This window comes from Girardinichthys multiradiatus, chromosome 2, assembly GCF_021462225.1.
Source record: "Girardinichthys multiradiatus isolate DD_20200921_A chromosome 2, DD_fGirMul_XY1, whole genome shotgun sequence".
In the NCBI taxonomy this organism is placed as follows: Eukaryota; Metazoa; Chordata; class Actinopteri; order Cyprinodontiformes; family Goodeidae; genus Girardinichthys; species Girardinichthys multiradiatus.
In genome coordinates, this window is record NC_061795.1 from 36,094,654 (window position 1) to 36,115,648 (window position 20,995).

The following is a 20,995-nucleotide window of genomic DNA, read 5'->3' on the forward strand; positions in this document are numbered from 1 at the left end:
CCTAGCAGGACAATGAACCTAAACATTTAGCCAGAGCTACAATGGAATGGTTTAGATCACATATTCATGAAAGAATGGTCTTATCAAGGTCCAGACATGAACCCAATTGAGAACCGTGACTTTAAAAAATCATGTTCACAGACACATTCGATCCAATCTGACTGAGCCTGAGGGATTTTGCAAGTAAATATGTGCAAAAATGTAGCTATGTGTATTGCTGGCAGACATGTGGCACATGTGTCTTCTAGGACTAAAAGTATTGGCTCGTTGGGTCTGAAAACAAATGCATGCCATACTTTTCAGGTTTCATTGTAAAACCATATGTCATTTTTCTTTCAATTTAGTTATTCAGTACTGAGTGTTGTGCTAGCTATTTCCAGTGATTTTTTATGTGTCTCTTCGTGGTGTAGTCGGATAAGTCTCCCTTTTTGGTACGGGGGACCCGGTTTTGATTCACGATTGTGTAAGGAAGGGAATCCGGGGTAAAAACTCTACCAAGTCTGCGTGCAAATCATCTTGACTTGCTGTGACGAGACTCTTGCGTGTTGGCCTAATACATAAAATCCCAGTAAAATACATTGAGGTTTATGATTGTACTGTGACAACAAGTAGAGAAGTTCAAGCAGCATGAATACATTTTCAATTTCCTGTATGTTTTAGATTTATTAACACCTGAAAGTTCTTAACCTCTAACATGAAAATAGGAAAGGTTGTGACTATTAGAGTGCTTCTTAGCATTCCTGCATGTCATTCTTCTACTGAGATATTTATTGTACGCTGGACTGGGATGGTTTGCTCCCTCAAAATGTATAATGAATGATGAGAAGCATCTCTTTTTTTTCCTGCCAGCAGATATATGTGAAACAGGGATGCTCTGAGAGGAGCGCTCGGAAAACCATTTGACAATCTACGTTCCTTATAAAATATGTTTTGCGTTGCTCGTCTTGTAAGAATTTACCTATGTCTTGACAAACTAACTGTCCAAAAACTGGTAAAACTTTTGAAAATTGAGATTGAATGACATCCAGTTAAAATGTTTTATATTTATTCGCCTTAAAAAGCATTACCATCATAAAGTGAATTAGAAAGTGTTTAGAAAAACCTGATGACATATAGTCACTAAACACTATTATATTTAATATATTTGTACACCAATTTATTTAATTGGAAAATATTAATGGCTGAAGAGAAAATTTCCAGGAGAGTTACCTTTCATGGAGCAGCAGGGCTCTGTCACCCTCAATGCACTGTCCAATTAGAGCATATGATTAGTGTAGACTGTCTCAAGTGAAATTGAATCTATCAGCCTGGCTCAGATTACCACAGGACCCTGCAATTCAGCTATCACTTTGTCTCTGTCGCACTAATATAACACTGACTGAATGAATGATTTCTGCTTAGGGTGACGCTTGATTGAAGCTGATTACATTTCACAAAGGTTTATTATATTTCTGTAATTTGTGCATGGGGCTGGAGAAAAACAGCTGGAGTACTGCTACCTATGTGATGTTTATCCATTTTGTTTTTATTCTTCCAGGGTGCCGGAGCCAAGGGCAAACCCCATGGATCCGCTGGATTTTGAAGACAATGATTCTGGACCATCCATGGACCACGCTCCGTGATGTGAGCAGACCAGACTCCTCATGTCCTTCATGATCTGCTTCAGCCCCTTGTCAGCCCAGTTCAGCTGTCAGGCCGGCCCCTTCTCTGTCAGTCATTTTTCCGCACCCTCATTTCTTTCCCTTGCAGTGACCTTGAAAGGAGGCTGCAGTGACAAATATGGATGGCCACGTCTTTTCCACACTCAAACTTTCCCAACTTCTCACTTGCTGCAAACTTTATTTAATTGAAGGACTAAAGTTATGTGGAATCATTTACCATCCATCAGGCTCAATTTCCACAGCCAGTCAGATCTTTGGCTGACTCCTGAGCCTGGATGACTCGGAGAGGAGCTTGGGTAGACAGCTGTGCAAAGCATCTGTTAAGTTCAACAGATGTTAGAAAAAACAAAAGTATGTGACAGTGATTTACACTCCTCATTTATTTGGAATATAATTATGGTTCTTCTGCCGACGCTGCTGTTCTGCCTTATATCTTCAAGAGATTATATTACATCTAGAGATGCACTAATCAGGCTTTGTCTGGCCAATACCAATTTACAGTTATCTTTGAGGTCTGGCCTGCCGATTCCAGTTTTGACCCTTTTTTTTTTTTTTTTTTGAGAACTATATAGCATATAATAGATGATTGAATTAAAAATGTGTTGCCAGATCTTTCAGGATATAACAAGTGAAAGAATTATAATATATCCTATATCCATTACAAGTTAGGAACAGACATTGCCTTTTTTCAGACTAACATTAAATCAGGCTAACATTTCCCTGTTTTACAATGATTACCAAGATTATTTCTACTTGCAAGATAATGTTTTTTTGGCATTTTTTTCACTATCTTCAATTTTGAAGTTTACATAAATGATCTTTTAAAGTGTATGATTTTAGGGTCACATGTTTAGGGTATTCTCACAATAGTTTGCCAAAATATGATGGGCTAAAATAGGAATTTTGGCCCATTTCTCCTGACAGAACTGGTGTAATTGAATCAGGTTTGTAGGCGTTCCTGCTCGCAAACACAAAACTGACTTTACTGTCCTTAATCCACTTTGTAACTAATTTGCTAGTATGGTTAGGGTCATTGTCCATTTGGAAAACCCATTCATGGCCAAGCTTTAACTTCCTGGTTGATGTCTTGAGATGCTACTTTAGTATTTCTATATTAGTCTTTCCTCCTTCCTATATTGTAAAGCGTACCAGTCCCTCCTGAAGCAAAACCTTCATCATAACAATTAATTTCCCTGTGAATTATATCATACCAGGAAGCAGCATGTTTCAGATGTTGCCTTAAAATACATCCACACGCTTACCTCCATTTAAATCCGATATTCTGAACTAACCTATCATAAGATTACAAAGCCTTGACATCATAATCTGGGCTTTCCCAAATTATTTAAAGGCCTAGTAACCTTCTGAACTTGAAGAAAGTATTAAAAATATTGGTCTTTCTGTGTTCTGTCATTTTGGCAAACAGATTAAAAAAACTGTAATCCTAATTACGTATGTCTAATTTCATTTCAGACAATAAGGAAAAAAGTTGCATTGTTTTATACAGTGTATGTATGTTTTTGTTTTACAGCTGTATGCATCAAAGCATATGTCCCTAATAGGCTGGTCAGCAATATCAAAGTTATGAAAAGTTTAAAAATCACAAATATTTTCCAGCACACCTTTGGTTAAAAGTGTTTTTGTTGAGATGTAAGAGAAAGTGCCAGAGTCACTGGAGCTTTAGCTTTATTGGGGCATACAGAAATGCAGTCCTGCCCCTACCTGTTAATGTGCACTGCTGTTCAGCTGGCAGAAAGAAGGCTTCAACAAAAAGACAAATTTGGCAGTTGGAAATTTTTCCAATATTGCTGTGGAAGCTAAAGGAGAACCAACTTTCAGGCTTATTAAGGTAACTCTGTTTTAAGGAGCAAGAATTGTGGCTGTCTTATATTTAATGAAAGAAATTAGGCTGTAAGAAAAATTAGATGATGAAATACGTTTTTGTGTTACATTTTTGTGTGAATACTATAAAACCATGATGTTTTTATTCAGGGGAATCATAACTTGAGAATCTCATACAGGCCGGTGCCCAATCTCCATCCTTCATCGGATTTTTATTCAACTCAAAAACAAGTATCAGAGTACACGTTGATGCATTAATAAATTAAAACGGTGGAAGTTTTTAGCTGCAATGCATTTAATTATCTAGCAAAAAATGCAAATTTTTAACTATTTTACTTGCCAGTCACCAAATCAAGCTGATCAAAGGAAAATGTACCTAATTTTGATGTCTGGCCAATTTAATGGTGCACCTCTATTATGTCAGTGTACATTGGTTTTATTTTGATTGGAAAACGGGAAAACAAAGCAACAAAAATTGTGTTATTCTCTGCCATACTGTGGCCTTCACCTGTCTATTTGCTGTTTATGAAAGCTTTTAGACTTGTTCACACTTCCTCTTGTGTTTCTTGGATGTTTTATCACAATCAGGGTATATTCTGACATTTATTGATTCATAAATGTTGCTGAGTCTTTATTAGATAAAAATCAAACTTGTACTCAACTGAGTAAAAACAGCCTTTCTGCATTGATCAGCTCTGTGTACAGTAATGTAAAGGCTCATTAATCCTGACCCGTCTGCAGTGCATGACGGATTACTGCCCAGAGATGCGAATGCATTTTCAACCTTGACCTGCTGAGTCGCATCTATCACTCATGATGTATTGCCACAGTTTTGTGTACATATCAGCAATTTGTTTTTAATGTGACTGATTCTGTTGCCTTAAAATCAGAACTGAGACGCTGTCATTATTGATATGTGGGACGGGTTTACCTACAAATGATTTCATTACAGTAGCACTGCTCAAAGATGCACTGAAGTTGTCTACCTTCTCAAGGGAATTGTTTGTGTGTCAACAGCCTATTGGAAAAAAAACAGCAGCATCTTATTCTGTATTCTCTCTGTGACATCAGGCAGGAGTCTTGACTGTTGAATGTGTTTTAATTTGTCTTTTTTGGTTTTAAATCTATAAATAAACAGCCTTCTTTTTAGACTTGAGTTAGAAGATGGCATTTATGTTTCCTTTTTTAAGAAATAATTTTGTATTTTATTTGTCTCCTGCAAAAGTCAAGAAACATCTGTCAACCAGTCAACCGAGTCTGTGGTATCAGCGAAAAAACCCTTACAGCCATGTAAGATTTTTCTATGATTGATGGAGACAGGAAGAGTGATGAAGTGGCTTAAAGAAGAATTCAGGATGGGGAGAAAATATCAAGTTCTTCGTTAAAATTCAAAGCAGCAGCGCATCCAGGTAGGACTGGGAATAGGAGGTTTAGGAACAGGGGAAGGCAGAGCTGGAGTGATCTTCGGGGTTTCTGCCTGTCTCCCTCTCCTTTTCTCTCTGTCTCTGTCTCTTTCTTCAGATACATTTACATGTAGACCAAACCCTTGCCTCCAAACAAGCCAAAACAATTTTGATCAACTCCTGAACTCAATCTGAAAGCCTTTGTCTCTCTGTTGTTCATTTTCCTCCTCTCACCCCTTCACAGAGATGCACCATCTGTCACGAATTAGCACCACACCTGCTCTCTACCTGAGCTGCTTCATCCAGCCAAGAACACCTCCTCGACCTATAATTGAGAAACCAGTCCTAGCAGATTGATTCGGGGATACTCATTCAGCCACCACTCTGCTACCTTAGTGGTATCGGACAGTTTCGCACTCTCTAATGAGTTTAGCTTGTTAACTCTTCTCACAGAAAACTCCTCACACACTTGTACCCTGCTGACCCAGCCCCGGACTATTTAAAACCCTTTTGCAGAATTTCTGTGGCATTTAGTTATTTGTGGCCACAGCCAGATACTGTAATGCGAAAAAGTGCTCACCCCTCTAAAGATTTCTTCTGCTTTTACTTTCTTCTCACATTTTAATGATTGAGCTCTTTGAACATGTTTTCATATCAGACGAAGTTAACCTGAGTAAATACTAACTTAAGTTTTCAAATGATGATTTCATTTAATAAAGGAAAAAGCTATCCTAACCAACCTGTCCTAATATGAAATATTAATTTCCCCCTTCTCAAATGTTGAATTAACTTCGATAAGCAAAATTTTTTGGAAAGCTGACTTCAATTCCACTAGCCACATCCTGATTACTGCCTGATCTGAAAATTGAGGGAAACGTGTCTGACATAAAGTAGGCAAAATGATCAACATGTTATGCCATAAACAAATTCACAAACAGATGAGAAAAAGGTCACTGAACTATATCAGTTTGGAAAGGTTAAAAAAACCATTTCCATGGCTCTGGGACTGTAGCAAATCGCACTGAGAGCCATAATGAAGAAAGCATGGCACAATTCAATTTTCAATTCAGTTTAATTTAGTATATTTATATAGCGCTTATTTGCAACAAATTTTATAAAACAGATCCAGTTTATATCCACAAATATATAGTCATTTCAATCCAATCATATAGCTAGATTGAAAGTCGATTACATTCACTCCAAATTGGTCTGAATTAAAGACAGTGCTGTTAAATTTTGTTTGTTATGCGAATTGGTAAAAAGTTCATGTCTAAGGACACTCAGGCAATTTGCATCAAGTACCTGACTTTGCTGCAATTCCTCCTCCTGAGCACAGATGTGGCATCAGTTGAAAGGAAAACACTATTTAACAGGAAGAAACCTCCAGTGCAGCCTTGTTCAGTGTGACCATCATTCTGCCAGGAGGGTTTGAGAAGACGGAACATACACACAAAAACACAGAAGCACTGATCCAGGAGTACTTTCTATGTAAAAGAAAAATTCAAGAGGTAAAGGCAGCAGTAGCTCCTTTAGTGACTTCACCCAAGAGATAAACTAATCTGAACAGAAGAGAAGAGAAAATCAGAGAACAAAGTGTGAAGAACAGGGGTCAGTATGTCCTCTAACTGCCTAAGCACTCAGATCTCTGATATATGATGGAGCCTGCTTATTAAGGTCTTTATATATAAGAAGGAGAAGTCTGAGGTCTATTCTGGATTTAACAGGTGATAAGAAGATACAATTTGAGAAATATAGTCTTTTCTTTTAATGCTCATCAGAACCCTTGCTACAGCATCTTGAAAATGCTAAAGGCTTTTAGAACTTTTCTGGGCTTTCTGCTGATAAAAAAAAAAAAAAAAACAATAGTCCAACACTGAAGTAACAAATATGTGGACCAGTTTTTCTGCATCACTCTATTTCAGTTTTTGGCAATATTGCATCTCTGTGAGCCACAATCAAACGGATGGATGATGATCTGGTCAAAAAAACGTTCTTTTTGGGAAACCTAAGTCCGAGAAACCTGTTTAGTATGAGATGACATGTCCTGGTCAAAGATGGCACCAACGTACTTTACGTTACTACTAAATGGTATTTTATGCTATCCAGAGTGACTGACTAAGCAGATTGTTGACCTTCTAAAATTACCCCAGCAGCGAATCAATGATTCATTTCAGCGCCATAGAAAGAGTTACGACACTCCTTCTATAGAAAGAATGGAATGCGGAAGTCACGTGGTTCATGGAGCCGCTAATAGTTCCAAACACCAGCAGCTCCAGCATTGGACGTAGTTCATTCTCGGTGTTTCGGAAGGATTTTTTACAGTATGTTGATGACAATAAAACATTATTTTGCTATTGTGAAGCTTTAGTTGACTGTTCTGTATCGCAGTTTATATTTTATATCGCCAGGTTTAGTTAATTAAGCATGTTAACTCGCTTGTTGTATTTTAACTGCAGCTAGCTCATTGCAAACATGGCAGGTTTAGACGGGTCTATCTCATTGTGTTTGATTCAGCATTTTAAAATGTCCATTATAGCTTACATTCTTAACGTTGATAATTGTCCAATTTTTATTGTAATTCCAGCTACTGAACTAGCACATCTTGAAAAATACTGTGATATTGGCATGGCTAATTTAAAGTTATAGAGTTTGTCAACGACGCCCACATAAATGGGGACATTATCATTTATTATTCTTTTCCAGGTAAACCACACGAGAACAGTAACAAAAAATACTTTTCAACAATCAAAGGTAACACAGCTGTATTCTTGAGAGAGAGAGAGAGTGAGGTAGTGTTTTGAAGAAACACATTTACTTTTCTTCGTATTTACTGGAAGGCATTTACTTTTTTTGCCTTTCAGTATGACCTTCCAGCTATGATAGTGATTGACTCGGAGTCCTCTAAACTGTTTCTGTATTGTTTTCAGGCAGGTCAGCAGATGAGGTAACTGACTTGAAAGGGAGCTGATGCCAAGGAAGATAAACCCTCATTCAGTCTTGGGCACATTTCTACCTTGTCCAGATTTGATCAGATACAGTTTATTGGTGCAGATGTAATTAATAAACTGGTTAAATGGTAGTGCAGGTACTTCTTTATTAAAGCTAGTTTTGCATTTTACATATCTTCCAGTAAATTGTTTGGTCATTTATTTTTGCACAATTCAGTTGTTTTGTCATCTAATACGATTTTAACTACAGTTTCAGTTAAATGAACATTTTAGTCAATGAATTACAATTTTACAACATTTGTCAGACTACAGTCACAATCAATTCTGTTATAGATACAAGTACTCAGTTCGCATGACAGCAAAAAATAGAATAATTATGTCTTATACAAAAATTAAGAATTCATCCCAGGTCTAAAGTCATTGTCAAGTTAATCCAACAAATCTGACAGGTTTAAATGGTTTACTGTCTCCATGCAACTGGAGTGCACTCTACAATGAATCAAGCGCACCCTTCCCTGTCATTGCTCTATCTCAGCAGGCAAATCTATAAGGTAATCCTGTTCACCTGTGAATTCTATTCAGAGAAAGAACTTCAGCTGAAAGATTCTCCAAAGACACCACTGGTAGGAACTGGACGATATTATTTGAAGTACATAATACATATTTAATTTGAAAAACTAAAACTGTACTGAAATTTGCTGATTGTTTGTGGTTGGATACATATTAGTATGCACGCTTTGCAACATAGTTTGTTTACCAATTTCATTCACTGTTAAGTTAAAAGTAAATTATTAAAAGCATTAATTAAGAAACTAGTTAAATATGAAAAGTTAAAGTAAACGTTTCTGATGTTTAATGTTTATCTCATCGATTGTAGGTTATCAACTACTTATGTCCTAGGAATGTTGCACTGCTGTTAAGATCCATCTAAAAAGAAAGGATGAATAAACAAATGTGACTGAGTTGAGTTGTTCCTGCGTCTCTTTGGAGGAAGCAAGCCTTTTCAATTTGGGAAAATGCTGAAGTGACTTCAGATGGAGAAAAAACTTGACAATCATATTTTCATACAGCTCCTTATTTTCCTCATTTGTTTAAAAATTAATTTATAAATTAAATAATTTAAAAATTAAATTCTGCTCATTTTCCATCTGTAATATTTGGATTTTTTTTTTTAAATACATAGACAATAGGTCTTTCCATGTAGTATAGGATGTAGATCTGAAGGTAAGTTTGATCAGAGCTCTTAACTGCTGGCACAGACTACAGTTATAGCATTCCCATGCTAGCATGCGGAGGAGATCAGAAAGAGCATTTATAATAGGTATTGTTACTGCTGTTTGGATTTGCAAATTATGATTTAGTAACCAGTAATCAGTTCATTATTATTTAATTACCAAAAGTCGCAGGAAAGAGTGAAAAAAGTCGCTTTTTGCATTATGTCGCGCCTGAAGCCATTCAAACTGACTGACACCGCTGAGATGTTTGGAACTATTGAGAACTACATGAACAACATGACCGCCTATCGGTGAGTTCAAAAAGTATCGTAACTTTCTATGGCGCTGTTTCATCCAGGAGGACAATGAATATTTTAGAAGGTTTACATCTAGATGAAAAAACAAACAGCATTTCAGAAAAAGAACATACCAACAGTCAAACATGGTGGTAGTGTGATAGTTGGGGCTGCTTTGCTCTGAATTCTGCTCTGTTCCAGAAAATCCTGAAGGAGAATGTCCGTCCATGTTTATGAGTATAAGCCCAAGTGCACTTGGGTTACACAGCAATGACTTGACGGGAAGCACACATATAAATCCACATCTGACTGGCTCAAAAATAATTACAATTTGCATTGGCCTAGTCAAAGTCTAGAATTAAATCCAGTTCAGTTGCTATACCATGACTGTAATTAGGCTGTTCATGTTGGAAAAGCTGAAAAAATCGCTGACTTAAAATAATTGTGCAGTCTTTTTAAAAATGCTTGTTGCAACCAAGGGTGGTACTCCCAGTTATTAGGTTTAGGTGTCAATTTTAACAATAGGGCTGGTTGGTTTAGATAGATGTTTTATTTTAATGAATGACATTATCATATGAAAACTTGTTTTTTATTTTATTTTATTTTTACTCTGGTTGGTATTCTCTTATCTTTTTTTGAAGATTTGAATCTTTTAAGTGTGACCAAAAAGCAAAGACAGAAGAGATCTGTAAGGGGAAGGATACGTTTTCGCAGCATTCTCCAAGTACATGTGCCTTAAAAAAAAGACAATAATCATCCACTCCTTATGTTCATTTCTTGTGCCCAAAGCAATTATAAGAAACTTGAAGGAAGGACAATGTGCCTATTGTCAGTGAAGGAAATGGAGAGTCTGATCTCGTTTAGGCAGCGAGACCACAAGGTTGCTTTTTTTTTTTTTTTCCGCACACTCAATTACACCTGCTCTTCCAGGTCCACATCACTGAGCATGTTCACACAGAGGCACAAGGATGAGCAGATAAACAGAAGCACAGCCTTAAGACCTTCCACTCTCCTGATGGGGGCAAAAAGGACTATTTGTGTATTTGTATTGACATAAATTAATTGCTTCATGGCTTGTGAGATTGAATTAGCTACGTGACATGCTTGCTGGTGATGATGCAGCTTTGATTGCTGCCTTTAATAGAGCCTGTTTCTCTGGGATCCTTATAAGGCAGTTTGAGTCTGTGGCTTCACAGTAATGGAGCAGATAACCAAACCCTGCTATGACATGCTTTAATGATTCTGTTTATTAGAATGACAGAGATAGTGAAAATGCAGATTTTATTTACAAAAACACGTTTGGATGGATGTGTGCTTTGCATGTGCATTGTGCATGTAAGAATGTGCATTCACATAAAAAAAAAACAGCTTGTTTGCCATGAGCCACACATTCACAATCTCTTGAACTCCATGTTATTTTATAACTCAAGAAAATGTATTGCTTGGCTCACAGTTAATGCACTTTCTTATTTTATTTTTCTCTTGGTCTCTTCACATTTACATACACACACACACTCAAAATCGATAAAATAGCCATTATTGTTGGGCTTTAAGCCCAGATTTTCAAGTCATCCGTTGTAGGGCCATAGTTAAAACAGCCACTGGCGGTCACACTGAAATACCTATTCAGTTTATTGTGACAAATAAAAACTAACATTATCTTTAAATTTAACTTTTTCCTCCCCTGTTTTAACTTGTAGGGGTTTTCAATATGTACCGTGCATTTTACCTTTCAAATGGAAGGTGTGCAGCCATGTGTTGTGACTATGAATCTGAAATTATTATTTAATATTAATAATTTAATATTTTATCAAATAATATTTCGGTCTGTTAAGGGTTGTCCTGTGAATACCAGCCTCGTAAGGCGGTGGTATTAGGACAAAATCAAAAGGGTGAGCCAAGCTCTGACATTATTGAACAACATAAACTCTGCACACACATGGAATGAATTCACACAATTTCTTAAAATACAAGAATTTATTAACAAAAAAATAAGCCAACTCAAAGTCAAACATGTTTCAATCAACAAACTCTTTACTATACTAAAATAATCCAACTACCAAGCAGAATTAAAGAATAGGGAAGACTAATGGGCTATGTACAATATAAACAAGTTGATTAAAGATGACTGAGAACCATGACTGAAGGAGTGATGTAATATTACCATGCAATGTTATTTATGTTTGAGAACCAAGGATTATCTTGAAGAATCTGGAAATGAAGTTAAGTTAGTCTTGGAACCAACTTAGGCAATAACCAGCATACCTTTAGACAACCATTCACAATGCAAGATCAGATAAAGTATTATTTTAATAAAATAATGTTTTAAAGAATGATCGGCTGAATAAAACCAACCTTCTGGATGACCAATTCTCAACGCTGTCTCATTAGCTGCCTTTACTTACTAAAATAATACTTAAAGAAATATTAAGGAAATGGTAAAATATTTAAGGAAATATTTTGGAAAAGAGCCGAATCGTTCTGGAGAAATGGGGCTTAATGGTGTTTACTTAGTTACTTAGCACGTGTTCTTAGCTGTTAGCAGTTAAAGCTAACAAAAGAAGCTGATAGCTTAAGCACCAGAATCAAACACACACCTTTAAAATACCGTCAATAAAAGGGTGAAAATGCATAAGCGCGGATGGCACGTTATGATCAATCTTCCGTGTTTAAAATCACCCTTCAAGTAAATTTTGTCTTAACTTTAAAAACACACAAACACAGAACACAAAACTGAGCACATGAGCTGCAGATAGCCTGCTAGCACTAGGATAGCTGAGTTTCACACAAACAAAACCAAAATTCATAAGATGAAAAACGTTCAGATCATTTCATTCTAAATCTTGTTCTGCCCAAACCCCTAACCTCTGAACCGTGCTGAGGAAAAGCTGTCCAGGGCGGCGAAGTTTGAAGAAACGTCCACAGTCAACAAACGGTTAGCTACAGCTGACCTCCTTAGCTGTGGGGAGTGGCTCATTCTGTGGGGCCACCAAACTGCACATTACCGTAACCACGGTGATGCAGCTCCTGTTGTCCTTCTTTCAGACTGGGAAAACCGCTCCACTTGGCTTCGTAGAGACAGCGTCTCTGCAGGGAATTCTCTGGAACACAGTTTGCTTCTGCAGGCCTCAGAGAGAAAGTCAAGCAATGCTTATACCTTAATTACCCCTTTTTATGAATGAAACACAGTGATTCATTCGTACTTAACTTGTGCATATGATCGCGTGGTCTTATGATACTCTCGGATCCAGTTGAAGAGTTATGTCTGTTTGCCAGCAAAAAGACATTAGCGCAACTTGGACAAGCTGCTACTGCAGAACTACAGGCCTATCTCAAACCTCCCCTTCATCAGAAAGATTATTGAAAAAGCTGTGTTTCAGCAGTTAAACAACTTCCTAACAATGACCAACCGATTCGGTGTCCTTCAGTCAGGCTTCCGTGCTCATTGTTGATCACTCAATTTTATTAGAGCACCTGGAAAATTGGGTTGGCCTTTCTGGAACAGCATTCAATTGATTAAATGCAATAATGTATTGCTGAGAAAAAATGCGAAAACACATTGTTCTTTCAGGCTCTAACCTCTTTAGTTATATCATGACTTTTTTCTGTATGTCAAAACGTCTATTTGATATAGCTTTTCCCAAACTGGGTCTCTCAAGAGAACAACTACAGCACCTTTAAAAAAAGTAATCCTTTAACTCTCTCACTTTGTAATGCAACAATATAAAACATAATTTTATTAGCATCATAAGTGATTGCTCAACAAAAGAAGTGGATTATTGTCCAGAAAAAACACAAAAAAAGATGCATAATGAAAAATATTTTTATAAGAAAATACAACAGTAATAACAACAGTAAATAAATAAACAGTAAAGTGTGGCTTATGTATGTGTTTCGCCCCCTTGAAGCTGTTCTGTGATGTCCTCAGATTTTTAGTGAACAAACAGCATCATGGGGAGCAAATAATCCACCAGGGAGGTCAAGGATAAAGCTGTGGAGATGTTTAAAGCCAGGCTATGTTATAAAACCATCTTCTAAGCTTAGTAAATACAAATGCATGCCACACTTTTCACATTTTTATTAAGCATGTGTCCCTTTTCTTTCCACCCACAGCTATACACCACTGTGTGTTTTGTCAAAAATCTAAATAAAATACAATTCAGTTTATTTATGTAGCACCAATTTACAGCAGATGTCGTCTCGAGGCACTTTCCAAACAATAAAAGTCAGGTTAATCGAATCATAGAGACAGATTAAAGTCAAGTATATATACATTCCAAATTGATCCTAGTTATCAAATGCTTTGAGTGTTACAAAATGTGAAAAACTTTTAGGGGATATGAATACTTTAGGGGATATGAAAAACACTGTATATGAAGCACTCCAGCAGATCTAGAACAGGAAGGTTGAAAGTCCAACCACTGAATTCTGTGTCCATTGAGTTATGTCTGTAAACTTGGATAAAATATAAAAACATGATTAACAGTGAGAGAGTTGAAGGAAAAAATGGCAATTAGAAATTGCACATTTTAGCTCTTTCGGTGAGGATTTACTATTATACTATTACTATTATTTAGTATTTAGCATATTTAGTTACTATTTTATTTTGCTGCTTTCAGTGTAGTTTTGGTTAAATATTGTGTTAAATGGTATTATTGGTGTTTATTAAATTTTTTTATGTGCTGAACTATAAAACCATTTAAACTGAAAGAGGTTATTACTACTTACTACTTTTTTTTAAAAACCTTCATCTTCTCTCTTTTCTATTTTGTGCATCCATGACAAATCTGTAATATATTAACAGAGAAAGATTTTTGATTCATATGAGATCCAGCTATAGCGGGAAGAGGATGGAGATTGCAGACCATCTCAGACTGACTGACAATAGGCATCTGTCAAAAGTGGCAGGTACAGACAGCACTCTGGCAACTCGGCGTCATGAACAATGACTGGGTGGAGACCAGACAGGCCGAGGAATCCATCTCTGCTTTAGACAGCCTCCATTGCTCTTAGATACTTGATTCAGCGGAGATACCTCGAGGCTCCTCTCCATCCTCGATACAGTCTTTTCCACTGCCCCACTTAAATCTGTGGTGGGAATTGGAGAGGATGAAATGAAGGGGTGAGACTAAAGGGATATTGTGATCAAAAGACCAACAGATGAGGCAGTTTCCAGCAACGTTTAAAATGAAAAAGTGAACTGGGTCACATTTCTAAGAATTCACCAAATGACTCACAGGGCTAATTAGTTCAATTTAGACCATCATATTTAGGATTACAAGTTTTCTACAATTAAAGGGTTTAAAACATAAATGATGCAATACCTGATTGATTCAGCTGACAAAGGTTTGTAAAAGCATTTTTCCTTCCAGTTGTGTTGTGTAACATAGCAGCTCAGCATCTCAACCTTTAGCAGTACTTCAAGAGGTTTTAGCATCTTGCTTTGAGAATAACACTAGTGGGGAAAAAAAACAGGTCATTTCCAAAGTAATAAGAGATGTTGATCTCGATGCCCTGGCTGAAGTTTGAAGAGAAACCAGGGTCCTCGGTTTTGTCCAGCTGATAATCAAACATACCGCTGAATAAAATGAACATACGCACAGATAACACTTTGTGTGTTTCCTGTGAGAGCTGTGACACATTATGCTCCCTGTGTCACAGCTGTGATGAATCATCCATACACAACAAGGATGAATGCAGAATGTAGAGGGGTAGGAGGAAAAAGATCAAATTTGCAGGCTCACTTTACAAAATGTCAACACACAAAGGATCTTTGAAACTGAAATGCATTATATTTCAACTGTAGTGTGAAAGTAGTGAATGTGCTTGGAAAAATGCAACTTCAAAATCTTCAAGACCTACCATCATTTAGTGCACCAAAGCCTGGTAACCTGGCGTGAGGCTTTTCTTTCCATCCCCCTTCGATCCTTCGTCAGTCCTCTCATTATTCATGCTGTGTACACAGCCTGGTTGCCCAGGATTCTCCGGAGCTTGTTAATTGTGTTGGTGACACAGGTCTGTGTGTGAAGTAGCAGTAGTAATTGCTCTAGACTGGCCTGACGGGGAAGCCGGGTGTGGCAGTCTGGCCTGAAGGTCTGCCCTTTGGCTGTGAGATTAGATACGCGTCTCCATGTTTGATGAGACGGGTGGCATTAACAATTTTATGGAAAGGCTTTACTATCTAACTTTTGTTGCTCTCTTAATTGGGTTTGTTAGATGGCTGTGTGGGATACATTGAAGCAGCTCAGGCTAAATGATGGTGTGCATCACAGACTTATGGTTCACAAACACTGTAAAGAGCAAATAACATTGCATAGAAGCATCAATAAAGTCATGGAAACAATGATTTATATTCCAGCAGCTGCATGCCTTACACACTCGAATGCTGCCATTCCTTATTACATGTTTACACTGCTGTAAAAATGTATTTGCTCCCTTATCGCTTTCTTTATTATTGTTTTTGGCTTTTTTGTCATACTTAATATTTTAGACAATCAAACAAATTCAAAAACGTACCAAATATAAATAATTGAATTGAATGAAAAAGCCATTTTCAAATGATTATGAAGGAAAAAAGCTATCTAAACCAACCTGTCCCTTATGTGGAAAGAGTAATGGCCCTCCTTTGTTCATCATGGCCTGATCACTGCTTGACCTCTAGAATCAAGAAATCACTTCAACAGCTGCTTGATGTCATGAAGTAGGCTTAAAGATCTCAAAAACCAAAATATTATGCCCTGATCTAAAGAAAATAAAGAAAGAAAATGGACATTTCTCCGCAAAAGGTTACAAAGACATTTCCTTCCACAGTGAGAGCCCTTATGTGCAAATGGATAAAACATGGAGTAGCTTCTCAGAATTGGCTGGCCTACCAGAATGCAGTGATGACTCATCCTGGAGGTCACAGAAGATCCCTGAACATCTAAAGCACTGCTGGCCTTACCACAGCTAAAGGCATTGTTCATGATTCAACAATAAATAAAAAAAACAACTAAGCAAAGCATGGCATCCATGTTACAGCTCAAGGTCAAAACCATTATTGACCCAAGAAAAGAAAATGCCTTTCAGAAGGCGTGTATCTCTTTGCATCTGGCATAAAGCTAATATGGTGGTGATGTTTGTCATTGTGAGGGTCTGGGGTCCTTAACTATTTCAGGACCTGGGCAACTTGCTGCAGTTGATAGGACCATGTCTGCTCTTTCCAAGAAAGTCCTGAAGAAAATCGAGCCATCAGTTTGTGATCCTAAGCCCTACTGGCCTTTGAGTTATGCAGCAGGACAGAGAGCAGAATCACACAGCAAGACCCACTTTGAATTGTGCAAATATAACAAAATGAAAGTTTTGAAGTGGCCCGATCTATACCCGATTGGGTTGCTGTGACATGACCTTAATTATGCTCCAAAACCCGCCAATGAGGCTTAGTTAAAACAATTCAGCAAAGAAGAGTGGACTGAAATTCCTTCACTGCAATGTAACAGAATGTCACAAACTGGCACAGACAGGTTTAGATGTCAATTACATTTTTCCATTGGTTTGAATAGCTTTTTTCCCTTAATCATTGAAATCATCATTTTCAAAACTGCTTTGTAGTCAGGTTATCTTTGTCTAGTGTTGAAATGCATTTGATGATCTGAAACATCTGGGTGTGATTAAAAAAAAGCAAAAACAGAAAGTTTGATAGGAGGCAAATGCTTTTTCACAGCACTTTGTTGTTTTCTTTTTAAATGTTGTGGCACTAGTGGCTTTTTTCACAGTATATAGACAGGAAATGGGCAGACAGAGAAGTGGGGCATATAGCAAAGATCCCAGGGTCAGACACAAAACCCCGGATGGCTGCTTTGAGGACTCATACCTCTGTATATGGTGTGCTCGCTCTACCTCGATACTATGCGCCGTGCCTCAACACTATATTTTTTAAACAGAACGAAAGAATATTTTCTGAGCGGAAAAGTAGAGTTTACTTGAAAACAAAATCTGTTTCTTTTTACATAGTCACAATTCAATAAGCATCAAGGCATAATCACATACAGTGCCATGCAGCTTATTATTAATCTGCTTTATTCAAGCATGATTCATTCTTACAAAACTCACTGCTCAGTTTGACAGAAGATTATTACACACAACTAAAGCTGCAGAATTACAATGTACTCTGCTGATGTGTAGCACTCTTCATATTGACTGGCACCCCTGGTAAAGTATCCTCTTTTGCAGTAGCATGCAGTGCCTTGGACAAATATTTGCACCCCTTGAGCTTTTTTTTAAACTTTTCGCCATGGATTTTATGGGATAAATCAACACAAAGTAGTTTTCATTTCTGCAGTGGAAGTAAAAGGATATGGTTTTTAAGTAAATAATTGAAACGAGTGCACTGCATTTGTACTTAGCCCCCTACGAGTCAATATTTCATGGAAGCACCTTTCGTGACAAGTACAGCTGCACGTCTTTTGGGTTATGTATCAACCAATTTGGCACATCTAGATACTGAAAGGTTGACCCATTTTTCCTTACTAAACAACTCAAGCTCAGTCAGATTGAAGTGTGAGCATCTTTAAATATTTTTTGTTAGGGGTGCCACCGATTCTGCTACGGGTGAGTTTTTTTTCACATCTTTAATGATTTTTTACTGTTCTAATCAAATGTATTACCCACTGGATGGAAGGATGGATTGATGGATGGCTGGATGGATGGATGGATGATAGAAAGCAACTAATTTACATATACAGTATAAGTAGAGCAGCTTGACGACTGTCTATATTGAGTTGGCCATCATGTTACCCCAGGGGCTCAGTATTATCTGTTCAATTTATTTGTTTCTCTTTACTCTGATGCAACAAGATTAAGTGCAGAATTTATAGACCGTCATGCATGCAAACGGCAGAGCCAAACGCCAGCTGCCTTGCAAATAGGTTTTTCTGAAATTGGGTCCTAGAATCAGTGCCTTTCATTCATCATGACATCCTTGAAGAGACAAGCTACTTTACAGTGGTAATGATCCTAGATAAATCAAAGGTAGTATATGGTGAGAAGCAAAGAAAATCTGAGGGTTGTTTGTCTATAAAACATACAAAATGGGGCAGATTGATTTATTGTCCAAACAAGGTTGGTTCTTTAAAATATGCAAACTTACCCTTAAATTTGGGCTGCACGGTGGCGCAGTTGGTAGCACTGTTGCCTTGCAGCAAGAAGATCCTGGGTTCGATTCCCAGCCAGGGGTCTTTCTGCATGGAGTTTGCATGTTCTCCCTGTGCATGCGTGGGTTCTCACTGGGTACTCTGGCTTCCTCCCACAGTCCAAAGACATGCCTGTTAGGTTAATTGGTCACTCTAAGTTGCCCTTAAGTGTATGAATGAGTTTGTGCATGGTTGTTTGTGTGTTGCCCTGTGATGGACTGGTGACCTGTCCAAGGTGTACCCTGCCTCTTGCCCATAGACTGCTGGAGATAGGCACCAGCTCCCCCGCGACCCACTATGGAATAAGCGGTAGAAAATGACCGACTGACCCTTAAATTCAGAGTATCAGAATTACATTTGTTTTGTGTCTGTGTTTGATTGTAGCAAACCGCCGTTAAATTAGGAATCAGTTTGACCAACATTTCCCCATCTCTGTTAGACAAAAGGAATACAGGGGAATCGTAACAGCCAGAGGAGATAGAGAAGTTTAATATAATCGGTGTTAGATACCAAAGCTGAGAGAGTTCACTTAGTGAGTAAGTTTTTCTGGGCTTTTTTGATGATGGTGGTAGAAATTCCATCGGCAATCACTGAAAAAATCAGCTACTCTTTTTAGTGCAGGCATAGAGAATTTTTCTGCAGATGGAACTGTGATTATAGAAAAAGAACAACAAAGCTTTTGTTGAGATAAGAGTTCAATCAGGATCTTTACACATTTTTGAGACTTTAAAAGCACAAACGTCAGTGCATTTTAGTGAGATGTATGTAACAGACCACCACAACAGAATTGTTAAGTGGAATGAAAGCAATGCATGATTTTTAAGTTTTATTTACAAATAACCTTTCACCTGCATTTTCATGATTGTGACATTGGAAATATTGTGATGTACCTGTAATCTTAATCATTCCATTTTAGGTCTGTCTCTAAGTTTAGGTTTTCTTTCCTGAGAAAAAACTTCAATTTTCAATTCTAATCAATGTTGCACACTGATTAGAATTTATTTTCCAGAAACAATACTAAACGTTAAAGACATATAATTCCAAACTATTGCAGAGTATAGGCATATTCTGAGCTTGTGTTTACATGACGCACAATCTTAAAACATTAAATGCACGTGTTTGCAACAACCACCAAATAAAATAAACAACTTCCATAGACCTATGCATGTCTGATGCCCTTTAGTATTAGCATGTCTGTTAAAACCTTTTGCCTTATCTGTAGCGTGCTACCATTTGTTAAAGCCAAAAGCTAGTAAATACACCATCACCTCCTTCATACTTTCTGCATGGGTAGCAAAAAGAAGAATATGCTTGAATGGAATATTTGAGCCAGTCTCTCCCACTGTACCAAGATGATAAAAATGATCGATTATAGTAATTTTTGTATAGCTGTTTTTTTGGGAACTGGCAGAGTGTTGGGTGAGCTGGCGTTTCCTTACCAAGGTCACCTGGCTGATCAGTGTCATCAACACTGGCCCGGTTAAGACTGGGCTCTGTACCAGTGGGTAACTCTGTGGAGGATCCGGCTGTCCACGTGTCATCCAAGGGAGCTGGTTGGTCAGAGATAGAGCTTGAAAATCCAGTGTCTTTGGACTTTTTTTTTTTTTTTCATCCACTTTCTAATGTCCATTTTCTTTAAAAGCATACAGGGAGCTAGCTTTTAATTGTGTTTTTGCTAAAAGGCCGGGAAACGATAAGCTAGCTTCTGATCCAAGGTTAACCGGTTATGCGACGTCAATTTTGGTAGCCAATCAGTGGATGTGATTTGTACGGTTTGAAATTATAGCCGTCAACATGTATATAGTCTACATATTTGAATATATATGTTTGGGAATATTGTTATTTTTTATTTTTTATAAAATGTTAGAAGTGGTAGAAAATGCAGTATTTCGCATTTTAAACATTCTTTGTCATTTTTGTATATATATTTATTATTTAAATTTTTTTTAAGGGGGCGGTGCCCTAGTGTGCCCCCTCTTGGAAAAGAGCCGGATCACAGGACCTTCTCCAACATGTTTGTTATGTCTCCTTGGTGACTCAAGGCAAACTGCTCACATTCTTCTTAAGATTTTCTTTTTCAAAAATGTTTTTCTTCTTGCCCCTTTTCCAAAAAGGTCACATTTGTGCACAACTAATAGATTTCCAGCTAATAGTGTCTGCCTGGGACTCTGCAGAGTTACAGTGGACCTGCCGTTTGCTTGACTGGTAAATGCTTTCAGTTTACATGGCCAATCATAGTAGATTTGCAGTTTTGCCACCCTCTGTGCATTTTAGATTACTGATTTGATCTATCACAAATGTTTGTGGTTGTAACATGATAATAAAATATTAATATATTTCAAGTAGCTTTGTTTACTCTTGTTTAAGTTAAAGATGATTAATATTTAAACACTGTTTTAAATTAAATTTAGGTGTAAAATGAAAAAGAAAAATACACACACAACATAAGTAAGGAAATATC

At 37.3% G+C, this 20,995-nt stretch overlaps 2 protein-coding genes across 6 annotated transcripts in view; both read left to right on the forward strand.

Annotated features, from left to right (window-relative positions):
- Positions 1-4,659, forward strand: part of trim44 (tripartite motif containing 44) — an 81,443-nt gene extending 76,784 nt beyond the window's left edge. The window contains exon 6 of the mRNA XM_047353735.1: positions 1,538-4,659. Coding sequence (XP_047209691.1) covers positions 1,538-1,622 — 85 coding nt within the window. The 3' untranslated portion in view covers positions 1,623-4,659. The remainder of the gene's footprint in view (positions 1-1,537) is intronic.
- A 2,492-nt stretch (positions 4,660-7,151) lies between these two features.
- ldlrad3 (low density lipoprotein receptor class A domain containing 3) overlaps positions 7,152-20,995 on the forward strand; it is a 181,561-nt gene continuing 167,717 nt past the window's right edge. For 2 of the 5 annotated variants that reach the window (XM_047349110.1, XM_047349111.1), the window contains exon 1: positions 18,739-20,739. The gene's annotated coding sequence lies outside the window, so the exon portion shown is untranslated. Of the gene's footprint in view, positions 8,504-18,738; positions 20,740-20,995 lie in introns of those variants that run through there. The other 3 variants (XM_047349105.1, XM_047349096.1, XM_047349088.1) reach the window with 3 other exon arrangements.